This window comes from Falco cherrug, chromosome 4, assembly GCF_023634085.1.
Source record: "Falco cherrug isolate bFalChe1 chromosome 4, bFalChe1.pri, whole genome shotgun sequence".
NCBI lineage: Eukaryota > Metazoa > Chordata > Aves > Falconiformes > Falconidae > Falco > Falco cherrug.
In genome coordinates this window covers 25639170-25660581 of record NC_073700.1, presented here as the reverse complement: position 1 = coordinate 25660581, position 21412 = coordinate 25639170, and the positions used below count along the sequence as shown (strand labels likewise).

The 21412-nt window shown below is 37.8% G+C and overlaps 1 protein-coding gene across 8 annotated transcripts in view; it reads left to right on the top strand.

Annotated features, from left to right (window-relative positions):
* Window positions 1-21412, top strand: part of TNRC6A (trinucleotide repeat containing adaptor 6A) — a 52689-nt gene that overhangs the window by 369 nt on the left and 30908 nt on the right. For 6 of the 8 annotated variants that reach the window (XM_055710508.1, XM_055710505.1, XM_055710507.1 and 3 more), the window contains exons 2-5: window positions 501-548; window positions 2942-2977; window positions 13119-13209; window positions 15610-15631. In XM_055710508.1, the coding sequence (XP_055566483.1) occupies window positions 501-548; window positions 2942-2977; window positions 13119-13209; window positions 15610-15631 (197 nt within the window). Of the gene's footprint in view, window positions 1-104; window positions 338-500; window positions 549-2941; window positions 2978-13118; window positions 13210-15609; window positions 15632-21412 lie in introns of those variants that run through there. The other 2 variants (XM_005443588.4, XM_055710504.1) reach the window with 2 other exon arrangements.

Genomic DNA, 21412 nt, shown 5'->3' with positions numbered 1-21412 from the left:
GCGCCCCGCGGGAGCGGGCTCGCCCTGGCGGGAGCGGGCGGAGGCGGGCGGAGCGGCGCGGGGCAGAAGCGGTGTTTTCCCCGCGGAGCTGAGCTTTGACCTCCTGCGCTCGGTATTGTTTGCTCCTGCGGGGCTGGCAGCCCTTTGTAGCCGCCGGTCTTTCTGGGCTGATAGGGCACAGAGGGCTTCCTCGCTGCTGCGTTTTAAACAAATCCCCGGGCTGAAGTGATGCAGCAGAATTGTTTTCCTTAAAGTGCTTGAAACGCTGAAGTACAGGTTGTGTGGTAGCGAAGGGTAGCTGGTGTTGGTTATGCTCCGCTCGCCTCGCTGTCCCTGGGTAAACATATCATTTGATTACTTGGCAATCTGCGGTCTCCCCGTTTCCTCCTGACAAATCAACATATGGAGCTCAGTGTGTATCTTAACCTCGCTCCAGTTTTATTTTTTGCTTTGTGCTGCATTACTGTTGACATGGAAACCAACATCACTTTCTGTTCCAGAGAATTGGAAGCTAAAGCTACCAAAGAAGTCGAAAGAAAACTAAGCAGGTAAGATGCTCATTTAAATTCACTCCTACAGTTCAGAACAAGAGTTGGCCTTGGGCTAGAAATCATTGTGGGCTTTATCTGGAGCTTTAATCTCATGTTAATTGTAAGGATAAAAACGCCTGAATTTGAAAATGTCCTCTGTTGCATAGAGAAATCTGAGCAATTTAGTTATTTCTATAGACTGAACACCTTTTTAGCATGGTTTTTTTTTTTTGCATTATAACAATATCAGGTTCTACAATAGAGTTTCTTTAGTAGGGTACGTTTTTGAAGAGAAAAATAACTTACTTTTCTGTCCTGAGTTGTAGCACGTAGCAAGAACTGAAAAATGACAAAGGGTAGATTTGAGTTTTTTTCCTGTACAGTTTGTTGGGAGGCCAGAGATAGATGGTTTTGGCAAGAAATTTGGTTTGAACTCAAACTGTATGTTGCTGTATAACCATTAGGCCTTTGCCTCTTTTTCCATGAAGAGTTACGGATGGTGAATTTTCCATTAGCATGTGTTTTATATTGGAGAACTTTGTAAATGGGCAGCTCTTTTTTTCAATTACCTAGCTCAAGAGTTAGGCGTTATGTTGAATTAAGTATTGTGTCAGTAATATACATTACTTCTGTATTTAAGAAGTAATTACTTCTGCACCGTTTATTTTTGGTATGGTGACTTTCCTGCAAATACGTACCTCTTTCTGTTTACATTCTTTGTTTTTGACTTTTGTCCTACTTTCTTTTTGTGTTCTCTTTCAATTTGACCTTAAAGGGACTTCTGCTAGCGAACCTTTAAAGGGACTTCTGCAAGAGCCATTACAAATATGCTGAATCCCTTAATGTGACTGGTAGAACATTAGTTTCTAATACCTTTCTTTTTTTCTTATTTACCGTGCCTAATCAGTCTCCAACTTCCAGATCCATTTATGAATACACTGTGAAAACTGATCGGCTTTCCCCTGCTGTCAGTGTGTATCTTCCTTTTCTTTTTTTTGGTAATATGCTTAAGCATGAATAATTTTTCCCATTTTGTTGTTGACATACATAGAATCTTTGAGATACGCTTAGCATACTGCTTTTAAATACAATGTCAAGGTCATTGTTAAATGGACTTCAGTTGAAGAGAATGATTTCAAATTGCAACACTTTAAGTAATCTGTCCAAAAATGGTACCAAAATGCTGTGAGGAAAAACATAATAAAAAAAGAAATTAATTCATTAGTGTTCTATGGAAAGTACTCAGTGCATACTTGAGTATTATTAATTAATAATTATTTAGATGGATAGGGTGCTAAGTTGAAAATGATATTCTGGTGCAAGTCTTAGTAAGCAGTAGATCTTCACATTTTTATGACCTTAAGGGAGATATCTTGTCATGCTGGCAGGCGTGGCAGATAGTGACAAGAAATGAAACTATAGAACTGCCTGAACTCAGTGCTGTGGGGGGGATGAGGGCAAGAACAAGGTTTGCAGAGTAAATTCTGAATGAATGGGTCCTCGTGTTTTCTGACAGACATGTATGTTTTATTCATTGAAAAGATTAAGAACCAGTTTTGAGTTAACATTAGTATACCAGTTGTTTTTTAGAAACCTGTAGACTAACTGGTTTATGTTAGTGAGCGAGTTTTCATCATGTGAGCACATAGCCTGATAAAACTGTGGCGTGCCTGCTCTGGATAGGCCTGACTAATTCTTTTACTGTTGTAGAACTCAACAGATAGCCCTCGTTCTTTCTCTAATGTCATTTTTTTATGTTTTTATCAAATTTGTAGTGACCTAGTCAAAATTGCAAAAGTGCAAATATCTTTTCCTGGGAAAGGTAAATAGACGTATGCTATATTTTTTCTTAATCGAAAATTGCATAGTGTATGTATAGACTGTAAAATCCATAGGATGTTGGCATTGCTTCATGTATGTTCTGAAGTCACCTTTGGAGTTTATGCTTATAAATTAATGGGTAGCAAATAATCTTTTTTTATCTTAGTAAGAATATTGGCCTAGACTGTGATTTGCTGTAGGATAAGTATTACAGCTTGCTTATCCAGTTGGAGTAATTACTGTTTTAAACTCAGGATTAGCAATTTGGTTTGTTTGGTCTTTTGGAAAAGAATCTTCATTTGGTCTGTGTTCTCTTTAAAATACATACGTGCCTGGTCCTATGCAAGTATTTCTGGTCTCAAAAGTAAGCATGATTTGTGACAGTAATTCAAATAAATCTATTGCACACTGTATTGTTGCATAACATTCCAAGTTAAATGTCACCTGTTCAGTCTACTGCTGAACAAGAACTGTCCATTATTAACTGGAGAAATGCAAGAGTTAAATTTGATTAAAATCGGGACCAGTAAAAATCACCATTTAGTTCTTCTGATCTAAGAAATAACTTTTTAATTCTGTTTGGTAAACAGGGCTTTCCTGCCTCATTTATGTGGAACTGAGAGAAGGTAAATATTTGAAATATGTTTACAATTTTTCTTTTTTCCAAACATGTGTTTTTGACTGACTTCACAAGCATGCAAATTACGGGGGAGATTCACTCACTGCTTTCATTTGCCTGAGTTTTTGCTACGGAGATTCCATCTGCGTTGGTTGCAGACTGTCCATGTTCTGGGAGAACAAACCTTTTACCTATAATCACGTATACCTCTAGATTTCATCCATGTATTCTACTAAGTTACTACTGTACAATTTTATTTTTTCTTCACTCTTCCATGTTAGAATAATTACCATATTTCCATGAGGCTTTCCTTACTTGCTGTAGAAAAAAAGTGAGATGGCTCAATGGTAGAGGCGTAGAGAAACAGTGAGAAATGTAGTTTCTGTTCATATTTAAGCACTTGATTTTCTCTTGGGGTTTTTTGGGGTGTGGGTGTCTTCCTGATAAATCTCTTATGGGAAGAGTTTACTACAGAGAGACAGCATTCTATTCATACTTTTCAAGATCTTTAGAGATATTTAGGCAGAATTATGCGTTCTGTTCTCCTCTACACATGGTTTTCCAGGTCATGCGTAATTGTCAGGTTGTCCCCATAACATAACTTGCATTTACCTTTTCTTTTTTCTGGTCTTACAGCAAACCTGTTGTGCAGTGTGTTTCTTGACTGTGTTAATAAAACTGAAGCAGTCTAAAGTATGGGTGGTCATATGGTTAAGATTCTGGACTTGAAGAATCTTTCGGGTTTGTGCATCTGTTATAGATATCCTATATGACCAGTGTGATTATGGAGAAGCAGTTTAATCTGCCTTTGGCTTCCCATTTGTTAAATTAAGATAGGGGTTATTTATTGCTGCTACTGAAGTCTTGTGTATTTAGATGATAAACTTCTTGGTGAAGACGTTTTTGTATGCTTATGTAGCAGTGAACATCTCAGATGAAACCTCAGGGCGGAACTGTAACACACATTGTTCCAGAACTATGGCGTATTTATAGTGCTTGTAGTTTGGAACATAGCTCTGTCGAGCTAGCTTCTGTATTAGGAAAATGGGAAAGGTGAGTGTGTTCCAGGTAATCAGTAGTGGTAGACATGGTAGTTGGAAGTCTATCGCTGTACTTTTAAGGTGATAATTCAAAGACTGAGGTATTTAAAAGCAAAAAAGAATGTAGCTGACATGCATTCATTGATTAAATATTCATTGAAGTAATTGTTTCAGTTTTTAGCTTGGCAACACCTTTTCTGTATGTTAATAGCTGGAAAGCATTAACGCCATACACCACATCTGTAAATAAGTGTTTTTGTTTTGTTATCAGTGCCTGAGGCTTTCCTTGCTCCTGTGTAATATGCTGAGTGGTTTTAGTTGCCAGAGCATTTCCATTTAAGGCACTGGTGGGTTTTGTTGTTTTGGTTTTTTGTTGGGTTTTTTTTTGTTAACTTAAAAGTACTGGTTTCTATTCCATAAACTTGAAGAGTGATCCTTTTAGTGTAGTACACTGTTTTGTGGGAAGCATTGATAAAGGAGTTGGAGGGTCCATTTTTAGTAAAAAAACACATCTTGTAATTGATTCTTGTATAATGATGGCTTAGTAGAAGAGCTAGCTGTTTATTTTATAGAAACTGAGAAATATTTTCTATTGGCAGTTGTATGTAATTGCATCATTTCATAAAATGTAAAGATTGGGGAACTTGTCAGAATATAGAAAAATTAATCAAAACTTGGTCTCAGCAATATGTTTGAAAGTCTGGAGGCTATCAGACATAGGTTGAATAAGTAGTGCTGTGTGCATGTTTGCTATCTTTGCAGCACTGTAAAAGACCTTTCAGTTTCAGATGCTTAAATGTGGTTACCTGCCAGTGTTCCACCTGTAGCATTACAAGTTAATTTATAACTAGAAGAAAAGCAAATGGTAGAAAGGACTATATTTACTTTCCCCAAAATTTATTTTCTATATTTGTCACTGGAAATCTTGGAGTGGTTTCAAAAGCCACTGTGTATAAGCCCTTCTAATTCCTACTTTTATGTTTACTCCATGTAGTATATGGGTAGAAGATAAAAATTCATTTTTATCTTTTTATCTTCAGCTACTAACACAGGGCCCTAAGAGGCTGGCTAGTTGTTTAACCGGTCTCCCTTGTCCATGCCCCTGCGGGACCTTCTGCGCGCTGTTGGTTGAGACCCGCGCAGGGCTTGGTCGTTGAATGTGTTCAGCATGGGGGGCCATCACAACCACACAAAACCAGTCTTTGAAGTGCTTCAAAGGACACCTAGCATGCTGTACCTGAGGGAGAATCCCTTCACAGCCCCGAGGCTTCTGAGAGCATTGGCTGGTGATGGAAGCAGTCTTTAAAAATGTGCTAGCTCCATCTTGTGGGGCAGCGACTTTAGTGTGGGTTGAAAGTGGGTTTTGAAGGTGTCTGCTTGGCTAGCAAACACTGTACTTGGCCATTGGTAACCCTGCTGGCATCTTCAGCAGCATTTGGGAAGAGGCAGTTCTGTTAGCGCTAGCTTGAAGAGTCCAGAAAGCCAGCAAATGCAGTTCTGTTGCGTAGGTGGTTTGGGTTTGGTGAATGCTAGGTGACTGGCATTAACGGTGAATGGCAGCTTGTTTTAGTTTGGTGTGGAAATTTGCTGTGTGCAAGTAATACATGCTTTCGCTCAAAGACAAATACTGAGTTCAAATCATAATAATGCAGTGCTATGTCTGAGATCTTAATTTGTGTCAGAATTTTTCTTGTAACCGTAATTTCCTCAGTGAGGTGACTAGAATTGTAATTTTGTTGTGGCATAACATGTTTCCCTGTTGTGTATTATAATAGCAAAGATAGCATGCTGCACAGACACTAATTATTCCATCCTCGGTATGTCTTCCAGGGAAAACATGGGTGTACTTGATCCTCCTCCTCTGTAACACAAGAACAGGGTTTAAATATATCTATTTCGGCCCAGATACTTTTACAATGCCCAGCTAAAGCTTGTGATATCAAATATTAATGCAAATTTTTTCAAGAATTAAAGTAATAAGTAAAATATGTTTTGATACAAATATTACCTGGAATGTTTACATCTGGAGCATTGCAGCTTTTTTCTAGTTCACAAGCCAAATAACAAATCAAGCCATACAAAAATAAAATTAGCACTGTCAAAACTTCAGACAAAGAAGTAAAAATGACTGCTGACTGTAGAAGTAAGAATGTAGTTGCTTTTCGTTTAATGGCATGTGATTGTGATGGTAATGAAGTGAAAGACTTCATCTCAAAAATCACCCAGAACTGCAAAGTGCTTTCTGTCTTGCCAGTGATACCTGTCCTAGAAGATTAAAAAGTACTTTTTTTTTTTTTTTTTTTTAAATGTCTTGAGGAAAGTATTTTGGTAGTTTGTTTCTCCTCTTACACAAACAAGAATTCTGCTGAGGTACACAATTGGAGAAAAAAGATTTTAAAATAATTAATGGTAAATATTTATCTGACAGTGTTTAAAATTATGCTGATAATAGCAGCTTCTACTTGCATGTTCTCAGAGCCATCAAATGTGCAGTCTCTCCTGAGATCAAGATCCATTTATATTTGGTCTCACTTGAAAATAAAGCACCTTTCAAGTTAAGCTGTTTAAGATGAAGGCCTTTGTCTCAAATGTGAATTTCGTATGGTGTATTTTATTTTCAGTTGATCTAAATTGAAAAATAAGGTTTGCATTTCTGCTAAGACCATTTAACCTTGAACAAGCTAATCCAATTATATAGGAGGAAAAGGAAATTCCCTGTCCATGTGTTTTAGTGAAAGTTGGATGGCTGATAGGGGAAATAATAGAGGTCTGTTTATATATTCATGTTATGAATCAGAATTATCAGTCATTGCTTTTTGTTTGGCCAGCTGATGGACCAAGCGTGCTGCTACAAACACTTCTGCCGTACAAGGTCAATGGATTAAATCTACCTGGATGTAGAGAAAAACCCAGAAATAGAATTTGTTAATTTTCTGGCTTTGTCTTTTTGCTGTGAGACTGGTTACTTTACAGCAAGTAACAAACACCATAAGAAACGTGAAGCTGCTGCTAGTCTGTACACAAAGAATAATATAGCAAGAATAGGTTAGCTATTAAAGTCTAAGATGATAAATGGGAAATACTACTTAACACTTCTGTTTCTGGAGGGGTAGCATTAAAAATGTAGCTTGTTTGTTATATGTTCTAATGGGTGTTGGAATCTGAGGCATAAATACTACCATTTGCTGTCTGTTGAGAGGGCCGTGTATTACTGCATTAGAAAGAATAAAGGAAACTTGCGCTTTCAGCTGTCAGAGATGGAAATTCAGGAGTTCTGCTTTAGACTGTGATGACTTAATAGGCAACTCTGAATTTGTATTTCAGGTTTATGTTTATGTAAGAGGGTAGTGGGAACAGGACTGCCTTTCTTGAAAAAGTCAATTTTCAGTGAAGAACATGGGCAGTAAAGGCTTTACTACTGTTGTTACTTAATTGTACAATGGGTTTGTTTTGCTTTCCAGTCACTGAGATTTAACGTTATAATGGTAATCTAATACTCTTTTAAAAACTTGTCATGAACTACAGGTGGGTAATTTTTTTTTTGAGGGATCACCTAGGATCCTGATACTGATTATAGGGGGGTTTTAATGTGTTCTAAGCTGTCTTTATAACCTAAAATCTGGTTTCCTTAAATACATGAAAATAGAATGATCACAATGTCATAATTTAAGGGTTTCGTAGTTCCTGTGTGGAAGCAAAAAAAATGATGCTGTTGTAGAATATTCCAGAGATTCTGGTATCTTAGTTTTTAGCATCTGCATTCTAAAAACAAAATGTAATCTTGTTGATTTAGCTGCACCGGGGTTGATGACTTATTTTTTTTCCTTTCCCCCCCATGAAAAAACTATTTTGCATTTTACTTGCACTTTAAAGTGCTATAGCTTTCTTCTAAATGTAGAAAGATTTTCAGTTAATGTAGTTTTTGCATGTGACGCACTGAAATTTGTTATGCAAAACAAAGTGCTAGTGGCTTTCTGAACTCTTAGAATTCTTTGCAGGTTATTAGAAATCCTGTAAATAAGCTTTTGGTCCAGTAGACAGTCCTAGGTAACATACCATCCTGCAGCATTGATACATGTACTGCATCCAAGGTGTTTAACCTGTGCCCACAGACCTTGTTTGGCTCGCTTGTTTGGATGATTAATTCAGGTGGCAGTCAGGAGGGAGCTGGACTGTTTCCCCCAGGCTCTGCAGCCTTGCAGGGGCAGGTTTCAGAGTGGTTGACTGCGTCTGACAGCAACAGCCTGTTCTCCGGGTGTCATCTCTTGCTAAGGTCTGGCAGCTCATCCTGTCTCACATGAAGATGTGCACCCCCACTGCTGGGTAGAGCTGGGGGCACAAGACCCCAGGAAGGATAGCAACCAGAATAGTGAGTACTCTGGGTCATAGCTTGCTTCTTCCTCAGATCTGAGTAACCTTTGGAAAAGATGTCGTGGGAAGGTGACGGGAATTCCTGTTGCACAGCCTGCTTGCCATTGTGCTTTTCCTGGGGTGATCTTGGGACAAGGTGGGCAGAGAATGGCTCATAGAACATGTGTGTTCAACTTGTGCTTCTGGGAGGTGCCAGCCTAGCAGCACACGTGCAAGGTAGCTGTGCAGTAAGCAATGAGATTGTGAGAGAAGAAGGGCTGTGGACACAACTTTCCTGGCCATGGGAGGAAGATACAGTACTTGGCCTTTTCAGTTGGATTAGATGTCTCTTCTTCTTAATGGTACTTCAGGAAATACGGTCTTCCTGAACAGCAAATCAGTGACTCTTCTTTGTATAGAAGTCAACTGTAAACAAACTGTGTATTCTGTTGAGAATGAACTGTGATTTAGAGACACTGTTTTTTCTAGACTGATTTCAGACTTACATGTTTCTTGTATTGTTTCCTGGCTCAAATTGCCTGTTAAAAATTGGACTATTCCAAATTAACTCAAACTAAGGGTCAGCTTCAGCTTGGTTACAAATGCTCAGGATGCAAGCAAGGAACAAAACTGACTTAGGTATCACCTTTATCGTGCACAGATATCACTGCATGTTGATCACTACCTCAAATTTGTAAAGTGTCCAAAGGATTGCTTTAAATGAAACTGGCCAACTGTAGCCATTTTCTGTAGTTACATGACTAACCTTTCTTAGCTGTCTGTGAAATAATTTTTCAGACCTAATTACAAATGCAAGATTGCTTTTTGCAGTAAGACAGTCCTCGATGAATGCAGCCAGATGATAAAACTGTGATAAAATGCAAAATAGCTGTGCTGTGTTTGATGGCTTGTGATGCCATGCTGAGCAACTATAAAATATGAGGGGGGTGTGTGTCTCGGAAATTACATTTTTAGATTTTTTTTTTTATCTTAACACATCAGAAACAATTCCTTTAAAAAAAAGAAATAACTATGGTTACTTGCTGTTATTAAAAAATCTTAAAAGACAAAATTTGGTCTGTGGAAACTTTTTAGAGTGGTGGTCGGTCTGTAGTATGTTACTGTATATGTAGGGTGGAAAGAATACTAGTGGTGTTTGACTGCTTATTGTCAACATGTGCTGCAGCTCTACCTCTGGTAAAATACCTGCAGTGCCAGACTGCTTTTGTTAACACATGCAGCATGAGTTGATGAGTACTTGTAACATTCACTCAAAAAGTGATAGGGGAGAAGAGGGATGCTGGATATACAATAAATCAGTGTTACCCCGACAGAAGGGAGCGCTCAGAAAAGAAACAAGTAGAGATTGAAATTGGATTTGCAGTGAGAACACAGATCTCTGCAAGCAGATGTGAAAACTGACTTCTGTCTCTGTTAATTGCTTTACAGATACATGTAGGCATGCTCCAAAGTTTTTTTTGTTTACGGAGGGAAGTCAGAAAATACATTTGTAATTAAGTAAAGAAATACTTGTTAATTTTGTGATTATGAAGCTTTCCTCCCTCCGAACAAATTGATTTTATTTTTTTTTACCATCTAGATAAAGCATAACTGTTGTCTGGTAGTGTGAACAGTAATAAAAATAGATTTGAGAACTTCTTCAGTTACCCAAAATGCAGTCATATGATTTTTTTTTTTTTTTTGTCTTGTGTACTGATGTTAATAGTCTCAGAAGTTTCTGTGCCCTATAAATATTTTAAGTATTGCTGGCTTTTTTCTTCCACAGTGCATGTCACGTGAAAACACTACCATATCTCTTTTTGTTTGAAACTAGTATTAATAATAGTGGCCACAAGCCTTGACATTTTATTACAAATATCATTATTACAGCATTATCTTTACCAGGAGGAGAGCCGCTGTTGGCATCTTGCTGAAGACTCTCACAACAGGACAAAAGAACAGTTTTAAAGTTTAAAGGTAGAACTGAAATGGGCAGCAGTTGCGTTGTACTTGGCTCTTCCAAAAGAATGGCAGCATTATGCAGAATGCAAAATACAATAAGCTGCTGGCTACCAGAAAGAGAAGATCTGATGAGCTGCTGTTTAGTATTACTTACATTGGCACCACCTACAATGAGAGGCAGGTGCCAAAAGAAGTGCTGTTTTGTCTAATTAAAAAGTGAGGAAGTTATATGAATTTGCCACAGTGGAACTGGGCAACTGGGAACTGGAGGTCACATGTGGATTTAACAAAAAAAAAAACTAAAAAAAAAAAAAACCAAACCCCAAACTAAAATAACTCAAAAAACCCCCAACCAAAACCAACCCCCAAAACCACCACAAAACTGATGCCTGTGCCTGTTTTGAAAGGGACTTGAGCTGTGTTAGAATTAACCAGTTATTTATATATCTAAATAAATAATGAAAGTTTTAATACTTGTGGAGTATCTTGTGTTTTACTGTATTCAATTGGCACTGCTTCTGACATGTATATTTTATTTGAAACTGGAGATTTGTAGTTGTGGGTAGTTTGGGATTAAAAAGGAGCTCAGTGTTTCTAGGCAGAAGTAGACTGCTTCTTGACAGCCCCTTACTGGCATTGTTAGTTCATTTTCTCACCAAAGTTTTGTATAACAAGATTGTCTTGTTTGATAATGTGAGTGCACGCAACCATGTGCCATAGAATGAGGGTAACTTCTTAAACAGAGATTTGAACGCAATCAAAGTAATGGTGTAATAAAATCTCTTCTACTGTTTTGCCTTGTTTAGTATGTGAACAGCATGGCAAAGATAAAAACAGCTTTTCACATTCAAAGCTGAATTTTGGAGACAGACACCAGGCAAGACTGTTTGTCACAAACAGATGTGTAAATGCCCTTCCATCAGTTGTTGCTCAGCTTTTTCTTTTGCCACAGTAAATAACCTTTGTGACTCTTAAGCAGTTTCACTGTCCAGACATCTGCACAGTAGCTGAATCTGAGTAGCTTTTGTTACTTGAGCTGCAGCAGATCAGAAAGTGTGTGCAGATTTGGGAGAATACCAGTTATGTATGAAATGTTAATGTAAAAAAGAGGACTTATACTAATCTTTGAAGGTTGTTCAAAGAGTAAATTTGGTGTCTTCTTCCTTTACTCACTCAACAAGTCTGGAGTTTGTTCTCACATCCCGTTCAGTGTTGTAGAATTTAGTGGTTTGCCCAGTGAGAGGATGTGCAGTGGAGCTGGGGTTAGGATTCAGGACATCAGAGGAACGTGTGTTGCAACCTAGATGCATGCTTCAGAAAGAGGTCTGGAAAGACATTTTCAACCTATTTTTTAAATCTTGTCCACCTGATTGTACTGTCAGGGCTTGTGGACCAAAAGTTGCCAAGGTTTTGAGTGTAGAAACATTCCTGACCCTTAAAGGGTAAAGAAGAGCCTTGCAGGTAGGCTTTCTAGTACACAAAAATGCTTTATTCCCTGAATCTCAAACTTTAAAGTAACTGAATATTAGTATGTTCCCTCTCCCTCTTAGTGTTCTAACAAAAGCAAACTGCTGCCACTGTTTTATTTTTGTATGTTCAGCTTTATTGTTACTTTCTAAACTTCAGAACCCTTCTTTCTGTGAGCATTTGTTTTTATTCTTGTGTATGAAATGACTAACTGATCTTCAGTTGCACATTCCATCCCTGTTGTTATGAGCTTTTTACACCATTGGCCCAAATGCTTTTTTGTCTGCCTGTTGCCACAGTGTTTTCTGTCAGTTGTGTTTGTGTGGAGTTTGTTCTCATTCTTATCAAGAATCACTGCACCTCTCGGAGCATGGCCTCAAAGAACAGTTTATTTTCGTTATCATGAAATTTGTATCAGATACGAGTTCCTACTGACCCTGATAACTTGCAAGTATGAGTGCATATCTTTGGTTGTCTCTGTTGTTTGGTTTTTTTTACTCTGTGTTCTCCTTTTTGTCTTGCCTTTGCTGAAGTCTGTTTTTAAACAGCGTAATCTGAAAGTGCTGTTGCTGCTAAGCGTTCTGTTTTAGGATGTAAACCATTGTATTAAGTGAATTTCAGTTACGGGGGGGGGGTGTCCGACTTTTGTCAAGTTACAGCTTTGTTGCTCATTTAAGTTGCTCTAAAATTGCTTGGCTATTGGAAGCTCTGGTCCAACCATGCTTTTCAAGTTCATGTTCCTTTACTTCGTGGGCCCTCTGCTTCAGCAGTACTATCCATACAGATGTACAGCCAACTGAGTTAGCTTGCTGCTCAGGCAGGGAAGTGCGTACGGAGCAGTTGTTTCTTGGCAGATGGGTGCAGTGATGCAGATACCTGCATGGCTGCCTGGGCACCCACGTTGATGCCAGTGGGCTTGCGTGGCTGGGGAGGAACCCCTTGCTGGGCTCCTGCTGAGTGTAGCCAAACTCTGTGCTGGGTCAGAGCTGATCGTGTGTGACAATGGGGAGCAGTGACATGCGAGAGCTCGGTCATACAAATTCACATAACGTCAGAATTTATGCTGGCTTTTGAATCAGGTTAATGTCCAAGTCTTCGTTGTGAGCTTTGGAAAAAAGATTTTACATGTAGCTTGACGCTGCATATGTTCTTAAAGTTTTGTCACTTGTGGTTTGCAGTGAAAGTACATAGTCCCTACAGAAATATTATCCAATTAGAAGTAAAATTCCCCAGTTCCTTTTCTATCACTGTGAAATAATTGTTCTAAAATGAATCTAAGTGTGTACAGATTGTATTTTGGGAGAGTTAATTACAAACTGTGTGGTTCAGGGATTTAGTGCAAGAAGAGGAAGAACAGTTGATGGAAGAAAGGAAAAAGAGAAAAGAAGACAAGAAGAAGAAGGAAGCTGCTCAAAAAAAGGTATGTCAAACATTAAAAAAATAAAAACTAGTGCTTGTGGGTTACTTTTGTTTCATCACAAGTAAATACTCGTTTAGCTGTTGTAGGTTTTCAGAAGCATTTTCTTTTTAATTTAATGTTTGAAGCTTTAAATGAACTGTCAGTTACTTAGTGGTAACTGACATATTGAACGTCTTAATTGGCTTTGTGTACAGTTTCTTCAGAGATTAAATACTCTTCTGAGATGACCGTTCTTTTTCCTCATTGTCAGTTGAAGCAGTTTTGAGTTTGAAAACTTCTTCAGTGTTAGTGCATTTATTAGTAGAATAAAATTACCAATTATTTTTAAGATGGTGGCTTTCAGCTGGGTCGCCACTTTAATATATATCTTCTTATCCTTCAGTAAGGAAACATGTCATAAGATAAGTTGTATTAGGGAAGGTGGAGAAAACCAAAAATATTGACAGTAAAGGTGATTTGGGATGGAAACATCACAGAAATGCTTGTAAACGCTTCAGAATTCGTGTTTACTGTCAAGATATTAATCATGGACATTGTTTCTAAGTATTGACCCTAAGCTTGAGAGGAGCTTGTAAATCTCTTTTAAAAACATGTCCATTTCAGGTTTGTTTGCTAACTGGTGGTAGCAAAGTGAACCTAACTAATAGTTTTTCTTTGATTTTACTGACGAATGCTAGATATTTATTACATAGTCAAGTAATCAGTACTCAGCTCTCCCTGTTTGTTAGCCTAAATAAAGGCGTTTGTTTTGCACTTGTACAAGATGAGTTATGTCTGATCTTGCAACAAATCTAAGTGAAATAGTACTGGAGGGATACTCCAAGAAGAAGTATGTGCTCATATTTTAGAATGAGAGGTTCTTTTCAGCAGCTGACAGCAAAGCTGCATAATAATTTTTGGACCTCAATTGTAATTTATAGCTAATTTTCGTTACAGAATTATTTTTTTAATCAAAAGTTGTAACAGGAAAGGAACTGGTTTACTTGCAGAATTTGAATATTTTAAATAAGTGGTTTTTCATAGCTGACTTTCTCCTCAAAAATTCAGCGTTTTATGAGTTTGAAAGGCATGTTTGAGTGAGTGAAATATTAGGAGAAATGAAAGCATAAATAGTTTTCTGAAAGTGGAGATAGCAGACCTTTGCCTAAAATGGGAAGTTTTGCTTACTCTTTCTCCTGCTGTGGAGTACCTGCTAGACTGCTCAGGAGCCATGTGTCTTTATTGACTTGCTGTATTCTCAGAGTAGCAAAACGTTGAGTGTGTGGCATTTATCAGGAGTTTAAGTAGGTTCTGTGCACAAAAGAGTAGGATGCCACAAGAATGCTCATGTGCATCTTGGGAGCAAGAGGCTACATTTTTAACTACTGGATGGTACAACTTAAATTTTTGTATGTGTCCTTGCTTTTTGTCAGCTTAGTAAGTTGAAAAAGAAGTTTTTTCTCTTAAATGGTCTTGATTTCTGTAAGAGAAGTGAGGCTGTGACACTGAAGAGTCATATTAATAAAGTTTCAGTCGTCAGCCCTAGCCAGGGCTAATGTCTGAATCTAGCCAAGCATCAAATCAGTGAATCAATAATTTTTTTTTGCATTCACACATTCTATTTCTTCTCTCTTCACAGTTTTAATTATAGACAATCATTGCTTAAGTATGATTGCAGATTTATTGCACGCTATGAATATATGTGGTATCATTATTAAAAAGGGTTGTGTACAGCTACCAAAGTGGCCACAGAAAATTAAATCTCATTTTGCTTTGGCACTAGTGCATTTTAAAGCGATGGTTAAGAAAACCCTAGTTTCATATAGGAAGAACTAGGATTTGTGCTGTTGAGAGGTCCTTTATGAAACCAGTTTCACTACGTTTTATAGTTAAAACCACACAATTAAGATGCACTTCCATACAAGAAATGTTTATCTCCCCATTTTTATCCTCTGATAAAATCTTATTCAAATAGATCTCTCATCTTGGCCATGTCACCAGTTGAATCTTGGAAATGAAGTACTTGCAGATTTTGCGTTTACTTTTTACTTCCTTTAAATTTCTAGGTCCCTCCCTCTTCCCCTACCATATTCTGCAATAAAAGTAGTGGTGGTTCTTTGCTTCCAGGCAGTTTTTAACTCACTTAAAACATGTTAATTTGCAAGTTTAATTCAGTCTGTTTCATGTAGTTATCTTTCAAATTAATTTTGTCTTCTATAACATTTAAACAGCTTTCTAAGCATAAGCAATAATAGGCATGGGTTGGTTAAAGAGACACTTCTGAAGTAGATAATTAAATAACTTTAAATCATTTTAAAAGAGGGAAGTCAAAAGCTAATGTTGCTTTATGAAGTGGCACGTGCACATGTGTTTGTTCTCTTATCTGCACAAATCACTGACACTTCTTTTTTCTTGTTCTAGGCCATTGAACAAAAAATCAAAGGTAAGTTACTTTAGAGTTACTTCTATTCAGTGTATTAATTTCTGCATTTTTAACTATGTTAAATCAAACGGGTCACCTGAAAGCTCTTCTCAAAACTAAAAGATGGGATCCTTGAAACTTCAGTTGCACTTTTTCAAACAGTGACCACAAAAGACTAGAAGAGTAATGGCTAAGGCTTTGTTCCAGGGATTAGTCTTCTGTTCTTCCTATTTTCCCATTCTTAATTACTTACACAACACCAAGCACATACATAATACCTGGAGTTTTTCCCTTATTTGATTTTTTTTCCTTCCTCTTTTTTGCTTTGTTTGAAAAGTGCACAAACACTTTTAACACTTGAAGTTACAACCACGTGTAGATCCACATAATGGATCTGTTTGACATTTCATTTCCAAATACTCTTAAGTGTAACGGGCATTGGGAACGCTGGATAGACAAGTAATTGATGTGTCTGGTTTTAACTAACTGTTGCATGTGGAGGGTTCATCCTGACAAAATTATCAAGTTGACAGTATCTGAAAGCTGTAATTTCGATGTTCGGTGGCAGGCTGGGAACACTGCAGTTATTCTGAATGTTTGTGGGCTTTATACAGCTCTCTGTTCCAACTGGCTTTTATAAAGGGGGAAAAAGAGATTCTTTTCACTTTCTCTTTAATTCTAACTCATAACCTGTTAGTTGGGAAGTGGATAATAATTGCGTAAGTGATCGTGTGGAGTGCTTGCTGAATCCCTGTTTTCTGGGAACATTGGGTTTAATTTAATACTTACTTGAGCTGTGGTAGAAACAGGAGCTCGGAAGCCCTGCTTAGCAAAGATGCAATTACTGTTGGAAAAATCAAAAAGTGTTTGAAGTGCTGTTCTGACATGAAGGTAGTAAAATAGTAGAAGACATACTGCGCTTGAGAAGAGGCAAAGAAACCAATGAAAGTGTCCATTACTGAGGTGCACGTTTGAAGAAGCATCCTAGTTCGCATGAGGTTGAAATGGAGGAGGCTGGTTCTCCACATTAAAAAAAATAATGCACTGATTGTCCTGCCTGCAGTACCTGAGGACTGCAGTACCGATTACTAGGTATCGGAGGAAATGTTTATGTCTATTTTATTGAAGTGCAGTGTATACTTTAGTATGTGTCTTTAAATGAAGGGGGGGATGTGGAAGAGTAGGACCCATAGGTTTTCAGTGTGTGACGATGCTCTGCGGAGGGAGTGATGGCAGCCGGGATTCTGTGTGCTGCTTAGAGGACGCTGACGTTTTGGTTACGGAGAATTGATCCCTTGAGGCAGAGGGAGCTCCCAGAGCGTGGTGGCTGCAGGAGCGTTAGTTCCCACAGCCGATGTCTGTAATGGGAGCTTATGTCCTGTGCGTGCAGCCGTCCTGGGGGCTTCGTTGGGCTGCGTGCAGGTCCTGGCCCTTCCAGCCTGGCTCTGGTCACTGCAGTCAGGTGGGAATCCTATGTTTGTCTTTAGGCCCAGGACTCAATAAAATTTCTGGAAGAGTATTATAATCAACAAACACTCGATTTGTGTTTTTAAAGCACCCTTTTTAAAGCAGTGCGTTGAATTGCATTTGAGTACAGGCTAAGCATTTGTTTTCTTCTGTATATTCCTGCCATAAGTCTTTGAAGTTAATACACCAGATTTAAAGAATTGTGAAAGTGTTAGGTTTGTTCTGAAGTAATTAAATATATCTGAAAAGACAGTGAAGGAGGAAAATGGTAAAATACTTTGCTGTAAATAATAACATCCATTTTGAATGAACATTTGACCTCTGTACTTATGTTCGCTGGCATCCATGGCTGCAGAAGCAGATGGCTAAAAATAGCATGAAGACAGGAGGGCAGTGATTCTGCTCAGTAGGCCACCTGATGGCAATCTTCAAATTGAAAGAAAATACCTTTCTTTTGAAGGACAAAATAAGTCTTGGCTTTTTTTTTTTTTTTTTTTTTCCTCTCCTCTCTTTCTCCTTGGAAGCCTAGTGTTTACTGATGGAAGTATTAAGTTCCAACTTTAATGTTACATTATTATTAAAAGGGTATTTCAGGAAGTTTAGCAGGAATTTAGAGTTGTCAAAGAAACTCAAGCTGGCAGCCCTGATGAAGAACAGACATTATGAGATTCAGATACACAACTTTGCAACAGTTTCTATAGGAACAAAATTTGTTGCTTATGTTGCACATGGCTCTTTCATTGTTTCAACAGTTTTGCCTACTTGTATTCAGGATGCAAATTAATGTTTCATTAGTTTCCAAGTTTCCATCACGTTAATGTCTTAAATAATTTATTCTGTGCATGAGCTGAAGATAAAATACAAGAGTATAGGATCGCTAAATAATTCAGAATTATGTTCCTTCTTTCAGAAAAGTACCTGGTTAAGCGGTGGGGGTGGGTAGGGAGATTTTTTCTTGGTTTCAAGCGTGGTTTGGATGGCTCAAAAATATTGTTTTAGCTAAGGTAGAAACTGCTGTTGTACCAGCTGAAGTAGCTACCAGCGTTCATGTAAAATTATAAGACTACTACTTTCTGAGGAAGTTAATAGTGCTCATTTTTTTTCTTCTGTTCAGGATTGGGAATGGAAGTAACGAAGGTGATGCTAATATAAACGTTTCTGGTACAAGTAGCATTTTAATATTGTAGTATTGTCATTCAAAATGCACGTATGCTGTTCTTGTGGATTTCAAATACTGTAACCTGTCTAGCTTTATACATCTGTTTTTATTAAAAGAGCGAAGAGGCAGTTCCTAGGAGTTAGAGGTGAATGTATTATTTAGCTGTTAAGTGGAAGATTTCTCCATTTGTGTGGCAGCTGGCATAAATTCGTACATCGACAAGTGCCCTCTAAGTGCTCTCGTACCGGGTATTTTAGGAAAAAATAAGTATCATTTGGAAGCCCTTATTTGTTGAGAATACTGTAGGATTGTGGGTTGTTGTGGTATTCCTTCTAGCTTAACAAAATACCTGTTTTTGCTGTGTTTAATGTCAGTGCTATTAAAGAGAAATCAATCCATTTACCCTGAATTTTTCCTAAAACAGGACTCTGCAAACCACACTATGGCTGCAAGTAGCTAATGATAAGCCAGGCACTAAAGTAAATGCTATTTAAGGGGAACATTTTGAGTTGTGTTGTATATGCTCACTTCACTAATCATGGTGTGTTTCTTGAGAATGAGATTTTATTATGAGCTGAAATACCTTTTTGCACACACTTTAATGTATACACATAATACCCTAGTGAAGTAATTTGTAGAAACTGAACAGTAATGTTGATGCTAGTGTTATGGTTAGTTATGCTGAATGCTTTTGCGTTTTGCAAAACAGTACAAGCTTGAGCTGAAAACATCTGCCAATCTTCAGTTCTGAATTCCTCTGCTTTGTAGAAGGCAGAGGCATAAAGTACTACTTTTATTGCAGAACAGAATCAACTTTGAATCAACCACTGAAACGGAAAGTGCTTTTAAAAATAGCTGGGTGTGGAATTGAAATCTCTGACTCATATTTCCCACCTTGGAAACTTCTTATTCATTTTCTTCTCTGTGAAGCAAAATTGCCTGAATACACTAACTCTTCTGTTTTTTGTCGGGTATTTTTTTTTTTCACTTGCCTAACTGTGCTTTTCCTGATTGGAAAAACTGTTATGTTAGCTTTTAAATCTTGAAAGCAAATAGCAAAAATGAACAGAGTAAGAAATGCTTGCTGTTAAAATTACCCGTAGGAATGGCATACAACTTACCTTTGTGCGGATCTTCAGGGGTTAATGAATTGGCAAACAGTTAGATATTTTCCAGATCAGCTAGCTGAGCTTACAGCTGCGGCCATTTTTCCACAACGAAAATTCTAGCACTACATCTTACGTGTGTCAGCTTGAAAGCCAGACTTCCTCTGTTTGCCCTTCAGCATTCCAGCACTGACAACTCTTTGGGGCATGACATGCAGGGAGAGCATTACAATACATTTTTAAGAGGTCAGCAGCAAGAAGAAACATTTAAATGACAGCTTGGTGCTGTTCTTTGTGTGGTTTAGTAGACGATTTGATCTTTGTACGCTGATTTTGTGTGCGAGTGAGAAACTGTTTTCCATCTGCATTAAAGTTATTCGAACAGCTGCCATTTTTTTTATTGGAGGGGGAGTTTAAGTCACTGGGCCCCTACTCCAGGAGGAGTTGGCAGGCAGCACTCCTGGAGCAGTAAAATGACACCATGCTTCTCCTCCATTTTCTAATGAAATCTGCAGAGTGGGAAAGCAACACAAGTTGGAAGCGTCTTTCTTTGGAATCTCTCTGTAAACTGTAACTTCACCATCCCCTGCTTTGTGGGTTTTCAGCAGGTTTGTTCTTTATGAAAATCTGTCATTTTTAATACTCGTTTCTGTAAACTTGCTATTACTAGTCAAGCAAATTAACTGTGATAGACTGTAAGTCTGTTAATGTTATCTTTCTGCCTTAATATGATTCAAAATAAAATACTGGTGTGCAGAACAAACTTTTATTAAACAAGCAACTTGCTTATAACAAATTAGAATGTTAAGATAATGATTAAGAGGGGTTGGAATTTATTGTAGCCATATTGGAATATTAATGTATTATTTAGTCTCCTGAGAAGTTGTGGACCAGAAAATGCTGCACAGAATAAATTGCATAGCTTAAAACTTACTTTGTGGTACTTAAGGGAATGAATGCAAGGGAATTCTGTGGCACTTTGGATTAATTTCGGTTCAAAATTAATGTACAAATGTAAACTCTGCATGTTCTTTAGTATAGCTGTCTTATCTGTTAGATTTCTATTTCGTTTGCTGATCGTAGTAGAAGGAGTCACCACATTTGCTAAAGAAATGAATGCACAGAATATATGAGAAATAAAATTTTCTTAAACTGTTTTTGAAGTCCTGTTCATGTCGTAGCATAGGGGCTTGGCAGAAAGTAGCTTGTTTATTAGTTGCACTCTTATAGTCAAATGTGATTCGATTACCAGCAAGTCCACTGGATTCTGTTACAATATGCACTTTGTCTTAAAAGTAGCTTTAATTAGGAAAGTAAAGTATTAATGTTGCTGCGTTGCAGTGCTGCCCTAAGCGTGCAACTTGCAACTCTGTTGAATGTCTCGTGGAATGTCACACAGAAATGATTTTACTTTATGCAGGAGGAGCAATTGTATGCAAATGGAAGTAGTAGTGTAGGAAAACTGAATCTCATTGATCATGTTATGGGGTGTTCTGTGAGAAACCTCTTCAAGTGAGGTGTACTTTCCATTTAAGCTAGCAGTAATAAAAAAAAATACTTTAAAAAAAAAAAAAAAAAAAGCTTAAAAACTGGGCAGAAGACCGAAGGGTATATATGTCCCTAAGTGGTGGTGTTACTGTGTAACTACTTTGTTGGCTTGATAATGATGTGCTGGCTGCAAAAGGTGGTTGTTTCCTGAATATCACTGTCAGCACGCCTCAGGTGTAGGCTGGACTGTGCTTTAAACTGTAGAGAGTAATTAGTGTGAATCATTGCGGGCGATACATTGATAGATGAAAAAGTTAAGATTTGGGCAGTAGTTACACAGATTGTGATATGTGAAGAAATTATTTTTTTTGTTGTTTCAAACCTTGTTGCAGTACCTAGACCACAGAAGTAGGCTAAGTGTTTATTCATTAAATTGTCGACAAATTCATAGGTCTTTGCTAAAATAGCTACCCAACCCCTGCCGCTACCCCCCCCACCCCGCTTAGTCACTTTCAATTACTTCAATTATTTTTAAACCAGGAAATTGTAAAAGGAATAAATGGAAGTAATTTGTTTAAGACT